General features: G+C 39.4%; 2 protein-coding genes across 4 annotated transcripts in view; one reads left to right on the top strand and one right to left on the bottom strand.

The window, feature by feature from the left end:
- Nucleotides 1-7,578, top strand: part of rnf111 (ring finger protein 111) — a 33,201-nt gene extending 25,623 nt beyond the window's left edge. The window contains exons 12-14 of the mRNA XM_047364132.1: nucleotides 1,792-1,887; nucleotides 2,616-2,719; nucleotides 5,824-7,578. Of these exons, the coding sequence (XP_047220088.1) occupies nucleotides 1,792-1,887; nucleotides 2,616-2,719; nucleotides 5,824-5,941 (318 nt within the window). The 3' untranslated portion in view covers nucleotides 5,942-7,578. The remainder of the gene's footprint in view (nucleotides 1-1,791; nucleotides 1,888-2,615; nucleotides 2,720-5,823) is intronic.
- Nucleotides 7,579-8,882: 1,304 nt separating this feature from the next.
- myo1ea (myosin IEa) overlaps nucleotides 8,883-15,367 on the bottom strand; it is a 64,598-nt gene continuing 58,113 nt past the window's right edge. For 2 of the 3 annotated variants that reach the window (XM_047364128.1, XM_047364126.1), the window contains exons 26-29: nucleotides 15,087-15,294; nucleotides 13,920-13,955; nucleotides 10,399-10,568; nucleotides 8,883-10,306 (exon numbers count right to left, since the gene is read on the bottom strand). In XM_047364128.1, the coding sequence (XP_047220084.1) occupies nucleotides 10,230-10,306; nucleotides 10,399-10,568; nucleotides 13,920-13,955; nucleotides 15,087-15,294 (491 nt within the window). In that variant the 3' untranslated portion in view covers nucleotides 8,883-10,229. The remainder of the gene's footprint in view (nucleotides 10,307-10,398; nucleotides 10,569-13,919; nucleotides 13,956-15,086; nucleotides 15,295-15,367) is intronic. The other variant, XM_047364127.1, reaches the window with a different exon arrangement.

Raw genomic sequence — 15,367 nt, 5'->3', positions numbered from 1 at the left:
CAGAGTGTGAATGTTCAATTAGCAGGGTAAGAGCACAGTTTTGCTCAAAATATTGAAATGCACACAACATTATGGGTGACACACCAGAGTTCAAAAGAGGACAAATTGTTGGTGCACGTCTTGCTGGCGCATCTGTGACCAAGACAGCAAGTCTTTGTGATGTATCAAGAGCCACGGTATCCAGGGTAATGTCAGCATACCACCAAGAAGGATGAACCACATCCAACAGGATTAACTGTGGACGCAAGAGGAAGCTGTCTGAAAGGGATGTTCAGGTGCTAACCCGGATTGTATCCAAAAAACATAAAACCACGGCTGCCCAAATCATGGCAGAATTAAATGTGCACCTCAACTCTCCTGTTTCCACCAGAACTGTCCGTCAGGAGCTCCACAGGGTCAATATACACGACCGGGCTGCTATAGCCAAACCTTTGGTCACTCATGCCAATGCCAAACGTCGGTTTCAATGGTGCAAGGAGCACAAATCTTGGGCTGTGGACAATGTGAAACATGTATTGTTCTCTGATGAGTCCACCTTTACTGTTTTCCCCACATCCGGGAGAGTTACGGTGTGGAGAAGACCCAAAGAAGCGTACCACCCAGACTGTTGCATGCCCAGAGTGAAGCATGGGGGTGGATCAGTGATGGTTTGGGCTGCCATATCATGGCATTCCCTTGGCCCAATACTTGTGCTAGATGGGCGCTTCACTGCCAAGGACTACCGAACCATTCTTGAGGACCATGTGCATCCAATGGTTCAAACATTGTATCCTGAAGGCGGTGCCGTGTATCAGGATGACAATGCACCAATACACACAGCAAGACTGGTGAAAGATTGGTTTGATGAACATGAAAGTGAAGTTGAACATCTCCCATGGCCTGCACAGTCACCAGATCTAAATATTATTGAACCACTTTGGGGTGTTTTGGAGGAGCGAGTCAGGAAACGTTTTCCTCCACCAGTATCACGTAGTGACCTGGCCACTATCCTGCAAGAAGAATGGCTTAAAATCCCTCTGACCACTGTGCAGGACTTGTATATGTCATTCCCAAGACGAATTGACGCTGTATTGGCCGCAAAAGGAGGCCCTACACCATACTAATAAATTATTGTGGTCTAAAACCAGGTGTTTCAGTTTCATTGTCCAGCCCCTGTATGTGGGTCACATTGTTAAAGGTGTGAACTGTTATGAAATCACCTGGAGAGGAGGGTCAAAACTGGGATCTCTGAGCCTAGCTTTTCTGTTGAATGGTAAGCTCAAAAACAACATAATCTTGATTTAATATACAGCAGGATATGACTAAATCTAATATTCTCTCTCAACATTGCATTTTCATAGCGGGTCATTTCAGTGCTGCTTTTATTTCTGCACATTTTAGGCTTATCAGGTGTCATCTTACAAGTTTGTTAAAGGGTTTAAACAGCGATAAAAAGATGCAGCATGGCTGGGTGTGCAACTCAGCGTTGCAGGATGTGACACAACATGGCTTGCATTAGCACACAGTAAGGATGTTGCTTTGTCATTCATGCGTAGTATTCTTGGACATCGCATATGAGTTTAGATCAGAAAAAACAACGAGGCAAAGAAAAACTAGCAGAAAACAACAAAGAGCTGATGGGATCAATGAGGCATTGAAATAAACTACAGAAAATGTATTGTAGTTGCAATGTTTTTGCCGTGTGTTCACTGCTACCTGGCTGAAGGCGATATTATTGAAGGAAGAGCTCACCTTAAGTATGAATTTGACTGATTTGATGACGATCTGACATTTCCTACGTGTCTTCATCAGGACCTGCTGCATTTAGAGGAAAGGCTGGGGACCGTGAACAGAGGAGCCTCTCAGGGAACCATAGAGAGGTGCACCTACCCACACAAGTACAAGAAGGTAAACCCTGCTCAGAGGGTTTCACACTGTTTCACAATTTCGGACCATGTTGGAGATATATGTGCATGTCTGTTGCAGCGTGTTCTGGGACAGAGTGGTCTTTTGTGCTCTATTTGAAGTCTCTGATGTTTTAGAAAATACTGCAGTGTCTTTTACCAGCGATTGCAGCCACGAAGGATGTTAATGTTGGGGCAAAAGATTCCTTAGTGGTTTCCAAATGTATCTAAATAAGACATCTAACACCCTGCCACCCAATACAGAAGGTGTTGGAGAGAGACATTGACCAACAGTTAACCCCTGAAGCTTGGGCATCTATTGGGAAAAATATGCACGCAACCCCAGAATCGGTGAGAATCAAAACGAACAAATCAATTTGGAAACATGTCTCTGCTCACATGTACGTTAGATATTATTGTTATCCTTGGGGGCCGGGAAATTCGGCTGATATCTATTTCTTTTTTTTATTTGGATTACTTTGATATGTTTAGCATTGAGACTAGAGATAGAAAGTTTTCTTTTCTGTTTCAGGACAAAATGACCATTCTCTCTGTTCCCAAATCTTAAGTTTGTTGAAACAAAAAAGTTATTTTTCTGGGACTTAAGTGATTTATTTTTAATGTCATGCTAGAGGTTTAGTTGAGCAGTTTGAGTGATTTGTTGAGATAATTCGCTTCGTGGGCTGATCCTGCATATCAAAATTCATGTCTCCAAATGTTTCTCCCTGACAGAGAAAGCTGCACGGCAAGCAAGAGGAAGATGAAGGGGCAGATGAAGACACAGAAGAGAAGTGCACCATCTGCCTGTCGATACTGGAGGAGGGGGAGGATGTCAGGTAAAGCTCTCCCCTCTCCTGGGTGTTTGTCTTGCCTGTTTTTCACAGCTTTAAGTATGTTTAATTATGCGTTCAGAGGGGCGTGTCTGTGCGCCCGCAAACACAGGTGGGGAGACAGGTGTCGCCTGTTCCAGATTCCTGCTGTCTAGCGGGATTTAATTTTTTCTCTAAAAACAACCCAAAGGAGTTCTGGTAATCAGCAGAAAAGTCCCTGAGTGCCTTAAAATTACCGGCCTCATGGAGCTGCTTTTTGGCACAGGCTCAGGTTTTCCAGGAGGAGATGCTGCCCTCTGATGGTATAAAGACTGTTGTTTTATTTGAGTGGTTTAGTTTAGGTTTTACCATTTCTTTCTCCTACTTTATCCTTTCATTTTACTTTCAATTATTGCTGCTGAGACATTACCTTAATGATCTTAGATGCAGATACGGTTTAAAGTGTTGTTTGTTTGCAAACCTATTCTAGAATGACATTTAAACTCCTTTACTTTATGGTGTTTGAACTATTAATACACTCTTGTTTAAGGACACCTGCAGACCAGCAACATGAGCTATGTGGCAGTATCTAAAAAGGAATCTTGAAGTGCCTGTGACATCAATTTTGTATGATAAGTCCAATTACATTTATGGAAGGGAAACATTAATAAAATATTTCAAAAAAGTAAAATCATACAGCTGAAATGAACAGTTGTTGAGATATATGGTCATAAATTTCATTAAATAGGCACTTCCAGACCACTCCTTTGCGCTCTTTTATGATGTAGAAGGGAATCCTGGTACGTAAACTGAGTGCTGCAACAATGGCTGACAACACAGACAGCAGCGAAGAATCAGATGTACCTTCAGGTATATTTCAGTCACTATCACAGAGAGACGCAGCAGACTCAGGAGAGGAAGGTCAGCTTAAATCGGATGGCAGAGCACAAGTGCTGTGGTGTGAGGACAGCCATCTAATTGGACCAGAGTGCTGGAGCACAGCCAGAGTCGAACAGCATAAATCATACCGCACCACCAGGAAACAGAACGAGCACAACATCCGAATTTTCAAAATAATTTACTAAACAGACTAGATCTCGCTATATCAATAAATACATGCATTTATATATTTTATATATACACATGTATATATTAGCAGTTGTTTACATTAGATCAATTAGATCAGTTACTGGGTTAACTAAGGTATTATAAACTGAGCAATTAAACATTAAATGCACCAAATTAAGCAACAAATGAAACTCCACTGAACTCACACATTGCAGAACACACACATGAAAATATCCGGATGCATAAAACAATAAATGAAGCAGTTTAACTTCCACAGAATGAGTTGTTTTAGACCTGCTACCACAATTATCACTGGCTTTTATTGCGCGATTTGTGTATGGTTCTGGGAGCTCCTCTGGGCTTTGCAGCGAACCGGACTGGGGCAGATGCAGTATAAATCCAGGGTTATAGTAAATGTGGCACTGAGTGAAACAACCAGAGGTGAAGTGCGCAGCATGGAGCAGCAACAGCGACACAAAGGATGATTCAAGATCTCAATACATTACCTGGTGTGTCATTTTTCAAAAACTTTATAGTAGAATCTTTAGAGAAACATTTATTTAAATATATCGTATGTGCATGTAATTTATCTTATTTTAATAATAATAATTTTGGATTATTATTATTAATAATAAATATTATAATTTTGGATGTTTAATTATTAGCAATAACTGCCGATATCTAAATGTACTTTTGCAACAAGGAAGTGTTCGTACCTACTGAGCCTTGATTCGTTTAGCAACAGCAGCAACAACCTTTTCTTTGGCGATCTTTTCCCATCAGATGTTCTGAACAGCGTTGCTATAGACTCTGCTTCAACATTCTCCTTCGTCTGTAAGACATCCTGACCTCTGACATCATTTCTCTTGAGAATTCAGGGTTTTTTTTGTACGAAGCAGTTTGCTGAAAAGTTCTCCAGTCACAACTGGCTGTGCTTGGTGGGACCAGCCCATTTGTGCCTCCTCAGTTTTCCAGCTCTGATCCAGGTAGAGCTACTTTCATTTCAGGAAAGTAGTGCAGACTAATGTCTGCTGTCGCAGTATTGCTGCAACCACCAGCAATGCACCTGGTAGCGGTAGAGCTCGAGACCCACATACGGAGACCCATTCCTAAACGCAGCCGTCCCGGGTTCGAGTCCTGACCGGAGACGTCTGCTGCATGTCCCGTCCGCCATCAACTCCACTATATAAAGGCCACTAGTGCCACAGAAAAAAGGAAACTTAAAAAAACTCAAATAAGTGTGTGGTGAAGATAATGTCTTCCACTCAATGGTGGGACTTGTGTGTTTTATAACATCTCTACCCAACATCATTTGTTTAATACTGAGCAAAAAAAGGGTCCATGCTGAAGTTGATTTTACAAAATTCGGGTCAACTGTATAGTTTTATGGCTAGGTTGACAAGCAAGCCTTCACATTTTTTGCCTGCTGTAGCAATGAATGGAGGCAGCATTACTGTCCCCATCTAAGCGAGGGGAATGTGGTGTATTGAGTTTTCAAAAACATGGATCTTTGCAACTAGTTCTTTGCCTATTATTGAAAACTAGCAACTATGTTAGCCTATTACTGAAAACTAGCATGATGCCCAACGGAAGTATAGTAGATTTAGTTCACAGCTGATAACATACATGGTAAAGTTAGCAGTTTTTAGCTCATTATAGCTTATAAGCTGTTGATAATAGAGTACCTATGGTTAGTTCATCTTAAATTACAGGCTATTGTTAGCATTTTAAGCTAATGCCGCCATATCAGCTGCTGTTAGAACAGTGAAGGAAGAGTAAATGCTAGAATGATGGCTAACACTAGAAAGCTAACATTAGTATTTTGAGCTAATGATCATATCTACTGTATAGCTATAAGAAACTACAGCTGGAAATTAGTATCTTTTGCTATAACCTGGCACCATGCATATTTCCTTTTTTTAGGTCAATGTATTGTTGTGCATTGTCCCAGTACAAATAAAAATCATCATAACAGATTAGCTTTGCCTTCTGCAGTCACTGTTTTAGGAAATAAGATAACATTTAGAAGCTCTAAAATTGATTACCATGTGTTTGCCCTCCAGGCGCCTGCCGTGCATGCACCTCTTCCATCAGCTGTGTGTGGATCAGTGGCTCCTCACCAATAAGAAGTGCCCCATCTGCAGAGTGGACATTGAGGCGCAGCTGTCTGCCGAGAGTTGATGCTGTTTTCCCAACAACACTTTTGTTTGTTCAGAATTTATTTTCAGATCATATTAACTTTCTCTCTTCAGTACTGCAGTCAACCAAAGATGGCATGAATTACCTGAGCAGCTCTACTACGAGGAAAAAAATAAATAAACAAAACAAAAAGCATCGCGCCTAGAGTGCCAGCTCTCACATAGTAGAACCAACAACTAGATTTCTCCATTATGGATTTAAGATTTTATTGTATTTATGAAGCTTTTATGTAGCTTTTGATTGTTTCCTCAAGTGTCATTTCCATTTTGTTTCTCTGCATGTTTCCTTGCAATGCATTTCTTTGCACATTTAACGTGGGCTCACACAGCCCACAGAGTTGCAGGTGAGGGGAGCTGCTCTAGTAAAGATGCATTTCTGTAAACCTAATGCCTTGCTTTACTAGAATAGAATGTCAACCTTCACTTTAAAAACATTGCAGGATTCATTTTACCAGTCATTGTATTGATTAGTTTATGTTTAGCAGATGTGGATTGTTAGTGAAAGATGTTTTTCTTATTTTTTTTAAAGTAAATCAAGACATTCCTAACTAAGGAACTATGTTAACAGAACAGCTGCTGTATTAGTGTACACCCAGTATTTCTAGAGTGGAAATCGACTCCATGGTTCACCTTACTCCCAGAATATGCACATGCTTTGCTACGATTACACCACCCTCCAGCACCTTCATTCGACGACAGCACCGTTATCACCATCCCGTGTATTTTAGGGAGCAAGAAAAAGAATGTCACACCCCTCTCTTGACTGTTGTTTTCAAACTGAGCGATTGTCGGGAACTGCTGTGAATCTATTTTTTTTTTTTTTCCAGTCGGGGTTATTCCCACAGACAGACGTGCGAAGCCTAACTTTTTGTTGTGTGAGATGATCTCAGGCCTACGTGTGTTGGAGAGAGTTGAAAACTGGTGATCATGCTGTTAAATTGATACTGGCAGTGGCGTTGATTTTTATCATCTCCTGTGTGTTTGAGTGAGAGTGTGTGTAAGTGTGTGTGTGATCAGAGGAGAAAAACACAACTCAAGTTGAGATTCACTGTTTGTTCTCACACTTCAAACTGATTTAGCCACCATCCCTTTCTGCCTCTCTGTAGTTGAGCAGCACCATCCATCTTGGATGCTGCAGAAAGAAGAAAAAAAAACACTAAAACTGTTGACTAACTCACTCGCATTGACTTGCACAAGAGAGAAAATGGTAGATTAGTTGTGAATATGATGCTGAGGCCATGTGTTTCCACTCTGATGATTATGAAAAAAAAAAGGAAAAATATTTTAAACCGAGTGTTGAAATGCAGTACTTAAAGGAGGTATCCATGCATTCATTGACTTCAAGGCACCAGGATCATATGTGGGATTTATATTAGTTTTGAAAAATAATATTAATAAACTTGGATAACTCTTGTTGAGTCCTTTGATTGATGTCCTTGTTAAGATTTGTGTTTGAATGAATGTCAGAGATTTTGTTGGAGATGTTTTCAATTAAGTGATGAATTTCTTTTTAAGGGTCAGAAATCGGTCTTTGTTTCACCCTTTTTTTTTTCTTCCCCAATACAATGAGTGTAATGCTTCCCATTTTCATGCATATTTATTAAAATACATATATCTTAATATGTGTTATCTTTGAAAAATACACTTTAGCTAAAACTGTATTACATACATAAAGCAAATCCTGGCCTAAAACTTTGCATACATCTGCATCTTAAATTAGATGCCATTGAAATGTTAATTTCAGTAATTAAATTTAAATTAAATTCAAAACTGAAACATGTATAGATTCATTACAAACAAGTGTTTATTTCAGTCAATTTGAATGATTATAGCTTACAGTTTTTGAAAACCCCAAATTCTGTTTTTCAGAAAAATTTGACATCATTTCACAATGAGGGCAAGCCCTATAGTGCTGTAATTATATTAATGGAAAGCTTAGTGGAAGGAAAACCTGTGGTAGAAAAAGGTGCACCGGTAACAGGGATAACAGGCTTGAGAGGATTGTGAAGCAAAGCCTATTTAAGACTTTGGTGGCGATTCACAAGTTTTTCTGGTGTAGGTGGGGTTTTTTGGACTTAACATTGTCCTTTCACTGCCACCCACTTTACACATTTAAAGGAAAACCATGACAGGCCTTCAAAAAAGCTTCAATAGTAATGCACATATTAAAAATAGGAAGAAACCCTGGCTCCTTGGTGATAAAATGCAAAGTAATTAGGATTATTGAAAGCTTTGTGCTGTACTGTCAAAATTCAGACATTAAAAAGTGAAAGTGAAAATCGTGTGCTTTTGATAGTTCCTTATGAATAGTTTTTCAAAGTGAACTTGTTACAAAGGAAGTATTAGAAAATAACTATAACAGTTCAAATAAATTCATCACAGGTGCAGAAACGTGTAGCTTCCCTTTACAAGAAAAAATTAAAGGAGGTTGATGAGTGAAAATATACTGTTATCTTTAAAGAGGATTTTGGGCTGCTGAATAACAGTCCGGCCCCTTTTCAGAAGTGCTTCACAGGGAATTCAGTTTCTGAATGTCTGTCTGTGGTGGCTCTTCGTGTACTGACCTTTTCCTTCCACTTAACTTTTTGATTATATACTATATAAACGCTTACCCTCGTGGAGAGTGACCATCAAGTATTTTGTTTAAACAAAAACAAATACCTGGCTTTCTGGATTCATCTACTAAAATGAATGAACTTTTTATTGACATTGTAGTTTACTGATTGCTCATAAACTCTTAAGAAAACCCTACTTCAAAATGCTTGAATTATCTCAAACTAGCATTCTTTCTATTGCTCAGCAGGGGGCGTTAAGTGTCTGTAAAAAACTGACTGAAGCAACACTTACCGAAACTCGTTTGGTTTATGTCTTGCTTAATATATAATAATGTTAAAGTAGAGAAAATGTTAAGAAAAAATCTGCGATAAGAGCCAGCAAAACATTTATTGATACAATATTACACGTTTTATTAAAATACTCATCTATTAGTGTGTATTGCACAAGGATCTGTTCACCAACCTTAAGACCAAACTATATTGATGCAGTTTCATAAAAGAAGTCCCAGCAGGTTTTACTGACTACATGATAATGTGGTCATGTGATTAAAACAAAAAACCCCCCCCAAAACTAAGGAGTTTGAGTAAAGACTGCAGTAGCAGTGCAAAACATGGCCACAAACATTAACCAGAAGCACCTAAAACAGCTCAACAAAACATAAATCCATTCACCGAAGCCTGTGATCAATGTAGCAGAACTGGAAATAAAACAGCAAAACGGGGAAAAAAAGGAAAAACAAAACACACATCCTTCAACAAAGAAATCCTTTTAAATTCTACCCACCAACAGGCACACTCCTACATATGAACACATATACAGAATGAGGATGCCTGTTTGTCTTAGTTTCTTGTAAACAAATGTTTCTTTTCAGTAACTAAGTAACTCTATTGCTTTTGCTCATCATAATCTGTCCTTCAGAGACAAAGCTTTGTGGCCGTGGCGTGATCGTGAGATGCAGTCTGTGTCCAAGGTAGTACCTGTACCAATAAAGTGCCAATACACCACAGACTTCACACCTAGGTTCCCATTCACACTGAAGAGCAAAAGCAGAATAAAGGTGAGGGAGATTTTCCAGGTAATACACCACCTCTCTGCAATGCCCTCAGAAAAATAATTAAAAAAATTCTGCTTTGGTATTTTAAATTTTTTTTATCATTATTCATCATTATGATTCTTTACATGTCTGGTTCCTGCAGTTAAATGTCTGTATCACAATAAATATTCCTGCTAAAACTGAAATCACTTAAGTTTCCTTCAACAGTTAAAACCATTATCTTAAAAGCAAAATAGTGAGAATAAAAACAAGACAAAAAAAGAAAAGAAAATAATAATAATCACAGCCTGGTCCCAGAGATTTAGCCAATATCATCTGACTGCTTCAAAACGCTGCAGCACAAATCCTCTGCAAGATATAATAAGGTAAGTAAAGAGAATACAGAGATCCATAAATACAATAAATAGTTTGTTCAGTACTCAGAGGGGACAGACCCCGGGGCCCAGGGGTCTTTTTGTCTTTGGAGAATAGCCTCATTTTAAGCCCGACAGGACAGTTGTTTGGTCTGGTGGCGTAACTGAGAGTTACATTCGTTAACTGTAAGGCAGTAGTGGAAGAAGAGTCTCAGTGTTTCCCCTCTGGGGGCTCTGTGCCGTCCTCAGAGAGAGGGGGCAGCAGAGACGCAGCAGGCGCATCGCCTCGTGCTGAAAATCAGCAGCTCCTAGATCTTGGCGACGTAGTTGTTGGGGAAAAGTCCCTGCTTCCCACGAAGTCGTCCTGTCCACCACCCGGAAGCGTCTGCTCAAACATAATAATCACATTGCAGATGTGAATAAATGAAAGTGAGAAAGGCAAAGAACATGTCTTTTTAAAAAGAAAAATGTATTTACCCTCTTTAATGATGTCAATAATATCGTCTGTGTTGAAGCTGAGCTCGTCTGTATCCTGAGCGTCGTAGGCGTACAGGGCTTTGCACTGGGGCACCTGGGGTTTGGGTTTAGGCGTGGGCTTTGGTCGTCCTCCTCCTGGTGGAGGCCTGTGGGCTGATGGTCTGTGGGCCCTGATGTAAAAAAGAGGAAAAAACCAACTCTTCAGTCAGGATGAGCTCCCTCCTGGAGGCTACTGAATGAAATATTTACAGCCTATGTTCTGCAGTGAGAAAAGGGTGCACAGCTTTACTCAATGTGTCAGACTACAGCTGTATGCAAACATCTGGGCATCCACGGCAACTTTGTTCCACTTGTTTTATGCAGCAAATGTCTCAGAAATACAGGTCCTTCTCAAAATATTAGCATATTGTGATAAAGTTCATTATTTTCCATATTGTAATGATGAAAATTTAACATTCATATATTTTAGATTCATTGCACACTAACTGAAATATTTCAGGTCTTTTATTGTCTTAATACGGATGATTGTGGCATACAGCTCATGAAAACCCAAAATTCCTATCTCACAAAATTAGCATATTTCATCCGACCAATAAAAGAAAATGTTTTTAATACAAAAAACGTCAACCTTCAAATAATCATGTACAGTTATGCACTCAATACTTGGTCGGGAATCCTTTTGCAGAAATGACTGCTTCAATGCGGCGTGGCATGGAGGCAATCAGCCTGTGGCACTGCTGAGGTCTTATGGAGGCCCAGGATGCTTCGATAGCGGCCTTTAGCTCATCCAGAGTATTGGGTCTTGAGTCTCTCAACGTTCTCTTCACAATATCCCACAGATTCTCTATGGAGTTCAGGTCAGGAGAGTTGGCAGGCCAATTGAGCACAGTGATACCATGGTCAGTAAACCATTTACCAGTGGTTTTGGCACTGTGAGCAGGTGCCAGGTCGTGCTGAAAAATGAAATCTTCATCTCCATAAAGCTTTTCAGCAGATGGAAGCATGAAGTGCTCCAAAATCTCCTGATAGCTAGCTGCATTGACCCTGCCCTTGATAAAACACAGTGGACCAACACCAGCAGCTGACACGGCACCCCAGACCATCACTGACTGTGGGTACTTGACACTGGACTTCTGGCATTTCCTTCTCCCCAGTCTTCCTCCAGACTCTGGCACCTTGATTTCCGAATGACATGCAGAATTTGCTTTCATCCGAAAAAAGTACTTTGGACCACTGAGCAACAGTCCAGTGCTGCTTCTCTGTAGCCCAGGTCAGGCGCTTCTGCCGCTGTTTCTGGTTCAAAAGTGGCTTGACCTGGGGAATGCGGCACCTGTAGCCCATTTCCTGCACACGCCTGTGCACGGTGGCTCTGGATGTTTCTACTCCAGACTCAGTCCACTGCTTCCGCAGGTCCCCCAAGGTCTGGAATCGGCCCTTCTCCACAATCTTCCTCAGGGTCCGGTCACCTCTTCTCGTTGTGCAGCGTTTTCTGCCACACTTTTTCCTTCCCACAGACTTCCCACTGAGGTGCCTTGATACAGCACTCTGGGAACAGCCTATTCGTTCAGAAATTTCTTTCTGTGTCTTACCCTCTTGCTTGAGGGTGTCAATAGTGGCCTTCTGGACAGCAGTCAGGTCGGCAGTCTTACCCATGATTGGGGTTTTGAGTGATGAACCAGGCTGGGAGTTTTAAAGGCCTCAGGAATCTTTTGCAGGTGTTTAGAGTTAACTCGTTGATTCAGATGATTAGGTTCATAGCTCGTTTAGAGACCCTTTTAATGATATGCTAATTTTGTGAGATAGGAATTTTGGGTTTTCATGAGCTGTATGCCAAAATCATCCGTATTAAGACAATAAAAGACCTGAAATATTTCAGTTAGTGTGCAATGAATCTAAAATATATGAATGTTAAATTTTCATCATGACATTATGGAAAATAATTAACTTTATCACAATATGCTAATATTTTGAGAAGGACCTGTATGTCCAGCAAGCATAAAGGAAATTATTAAACATTTCTCTACCGATCTAAGCAAGTTCATCTTTTATTTCTAAGCTTCATTGTTTCATAGTAACACAAATGGCAACAAGAATAACGCAAATGTTTAGGAAACATTAAAGTTAAACTCCAATGTTTTTTGTGGTAAGTCCCTGTTCTAAGCGTTCATTTTTTAACCTCCAGGACTGTGAGGGTAATGAAAAACCTTCATATTTGTATATTGTGATGTATTTTAGGATTGTTATTGTGTAACCGGGACGATTATAAAATTCTGCACAATTATTTTCCCCAAACACAATTTTGCTTATAACAATAAATATATACTTCTTTTGCAGGACTGTTCCCAGAATACATTACGCCTGCCTGTGACCAAGTATAGCAGTACAAATTTTAGGCTTTCCATTATTTGAAGTGAACAAAGATTGCTTATAGCTTGCAGATGCTTGTCTATTATATTAAAATTGGACCTAATGGGTACATGAAAACAATCTTCTGTCATCTTATAGCTTTCTGTGCAATATTTCCATAGCTGAAAGGTATTTCATTTATAAAACATTTTTAAAGCTACAAAGTTTCCAACAGCTGGGCTTTCCTGATGATGACTGGGATGACAGATGAGGCCCTGGCATCGGTTGTATTCTGGGGTGCTCAAATCTTTACACAATGAAACAAAATAGAATAAAACTATGCTTTAACTATGTTAAAAAAATAAATTCAGATTTCATGCATGTTACCAATTGCATCTAGTTCATCATCTTCTCAGCAGTGTAAACATAAACTAGTGGGTGCCCAAACCTTTGCATGGAATTGTTAAAATTTTATTAAAAATTGAATCTCTATGCATTCATGGTAAAAGGAAAATAAATCCCCTTTAAATTCTAGGATTTTAACATACTTTTAACATGCAGGGTTTTGGGGAATGTACTTAATTTTTCCACAAAACTTTTAATTTTTGCTTCATCTCAGTTTAACATTATGGTATCGATGATCATCTATATGTAAAAGCCATAGAATTGATAAAGGGGTTTCTTTTAACATGAAAAAAATAAATCATATTTTTATAGCTGTTCCTGAATGTGCCACAAGATGGAGATCTAGCACAGGCTCTCTGCCTGCACAGTGAAAAAATAATAACATTTATTTTTTCAACACCAACCAGAACGTAATATAGAAGACTGAGCATAATGTTTTTAAATAAATGAGAATAAAATATTAGGCGATGTATAGACAATGAGTCAGTTAAAAACACTGGATGGTAATCGTGCACTTTATGCATAGTGAGCAGTATGCATGTTTCAGATGTACTAAATAAATAAGCACTGAAACGTCTTTCAGGGACATCTTTGTTCATAAAAACATTTTAAGTTACATGATTAAACATCCAGGGAATCATGTCAAATCCTACTTGATATCAACAGCATCAGAAGATGAAATAATGTTTCATCCCACTACAAGCTGAAAGCTCTTTCTTTTTCCTGTTATGAACCACCACCAAAAACACTGCAAACTGCAAACAACTCACATTCCTCCGTTTGATGTTGGCCGTCTGCCTCCAGAGCTACAAAAGAACGAATCAGCCAAATTAAGTCAGATTACAGAAACAGCAGCAGAGGTTTTATTGTGTCACAATACAGAGCCCTTCTCAATGCTCAAACTCTCTCAGTTCATGCTCACCAAATAACTGGAAGAGACTCTAGACTTGTTGATTTTTGACTTTGACTTTATGAGCTACTGATCAAATTCATTAATTTACTCGGTGAAGTGAGGCTTTAACATGTATGAAGCATATTTATTTGTAAATATGTGATAATGCCTAACCTTATCTTAATCAAAATTAAAGAACTGTTGGCTTAAAGGACATAAACTGCATTTGTTATCTATTATGTGATGATTGAGTACAGCTTATGTATATTGAGGGTATGGGCTTATAAAAAATATATTTAACATTTTGTGTAAAAAAAATAAAATAAAATCCCCTAACTTTACTTTTTTTTAACTGTACTTTTAGTACAAATGAAAAAAGAAAACAGTCCAGCTGTTAATATCTCAAAAACATCTCTAAAAAAAAGTCTACTTTTTATTTTTGAGTCCAAGAGAAGTCATACCCCTGGCAGATTTATAATCAACGCATAGGCTTGTTTCTGATTTAATTACATTTCTATAAATAAGTGGAATGTCAAAAAAATATTTATACCCTTCCCAATAGTCAATGGAAAAAAATCTTAAATGGAATTACAACAATCAAACTCTACTTATAACTGGTGGCCAGCTTTTTTCCACTGGTATTTTGAGCATGCATCTTTCGTGATGAGCTCTAAGTTGTAAGGCCTCCTTGCCATCACCTAAATCTTTATCTCACCCCACATATTCTCAATCAGATTCAAGTCAGGGCTGTGGTTGGACTGCTCTAAAACATAACGTTTACTTGCAGCCACAAGAAACTTGTTAATAATAAAATCTTAAACCTGACCTTTCAGGGGTATGAATACTTGTTGGCTTAACTGTTTGTTTTCTTTGATGGACATAAATGCTGCTACATCACCTGTGCAGGTTAAGCCAAAATCACAAAAAATTTCATGTATTACAAGATGAAAAACAATGCAAGCTGCATTTAATCATGTTTCATTCATTATGTCAATCCCATCCTGTGGGGATTTATGGTCTTTGCTGGTAGGTGTCGAGCTCTCACCCTGCAGCGCCTTGGTCCGGAACCCTCAGGCAGTCCAGATCCGGCTGCTGCCGGCTGCTTCCATCGCGCTCCCTCAGCTGGTTGATGTTGCTGGGCAGAAATGGGCGTGTGGAGTTGGGAGATGAGGGATCCCTCTGGCTATGATGCTGCGAGTTCCTCTGATTGGCAATGTGGTTGGTGTTTTTTAGGCCCCCATTCTGGTGACCAGCTGCAGAGGGAAAACACTTTTATAGATGTTGTGAATAAGAGGAAAGCTGCTGGGTAGCTGAAAGGTCTGACCA

The sequence above is a fragment of the Girardinichthys multiradiatus genome, chromosome 4 (assembly GCF_021462225.1).
Source record: "Girardinichthys multiradiatus isolate DD_20200921_A chromosome 4, DD_fGirMul_XY1, whole genome shotgun sequence".
In the NCBI taxonomy this organism is placed as follows: Eukaryota; Metazoa; Chordata; class Actinopteri; order Cyprinodontiformes; family Goodeidae; genus Girardinichthys; species Girardinichthys multiradiatus.
This window is presented reverse-complemented; position numbering and strand designations above follow the sequence as displayed.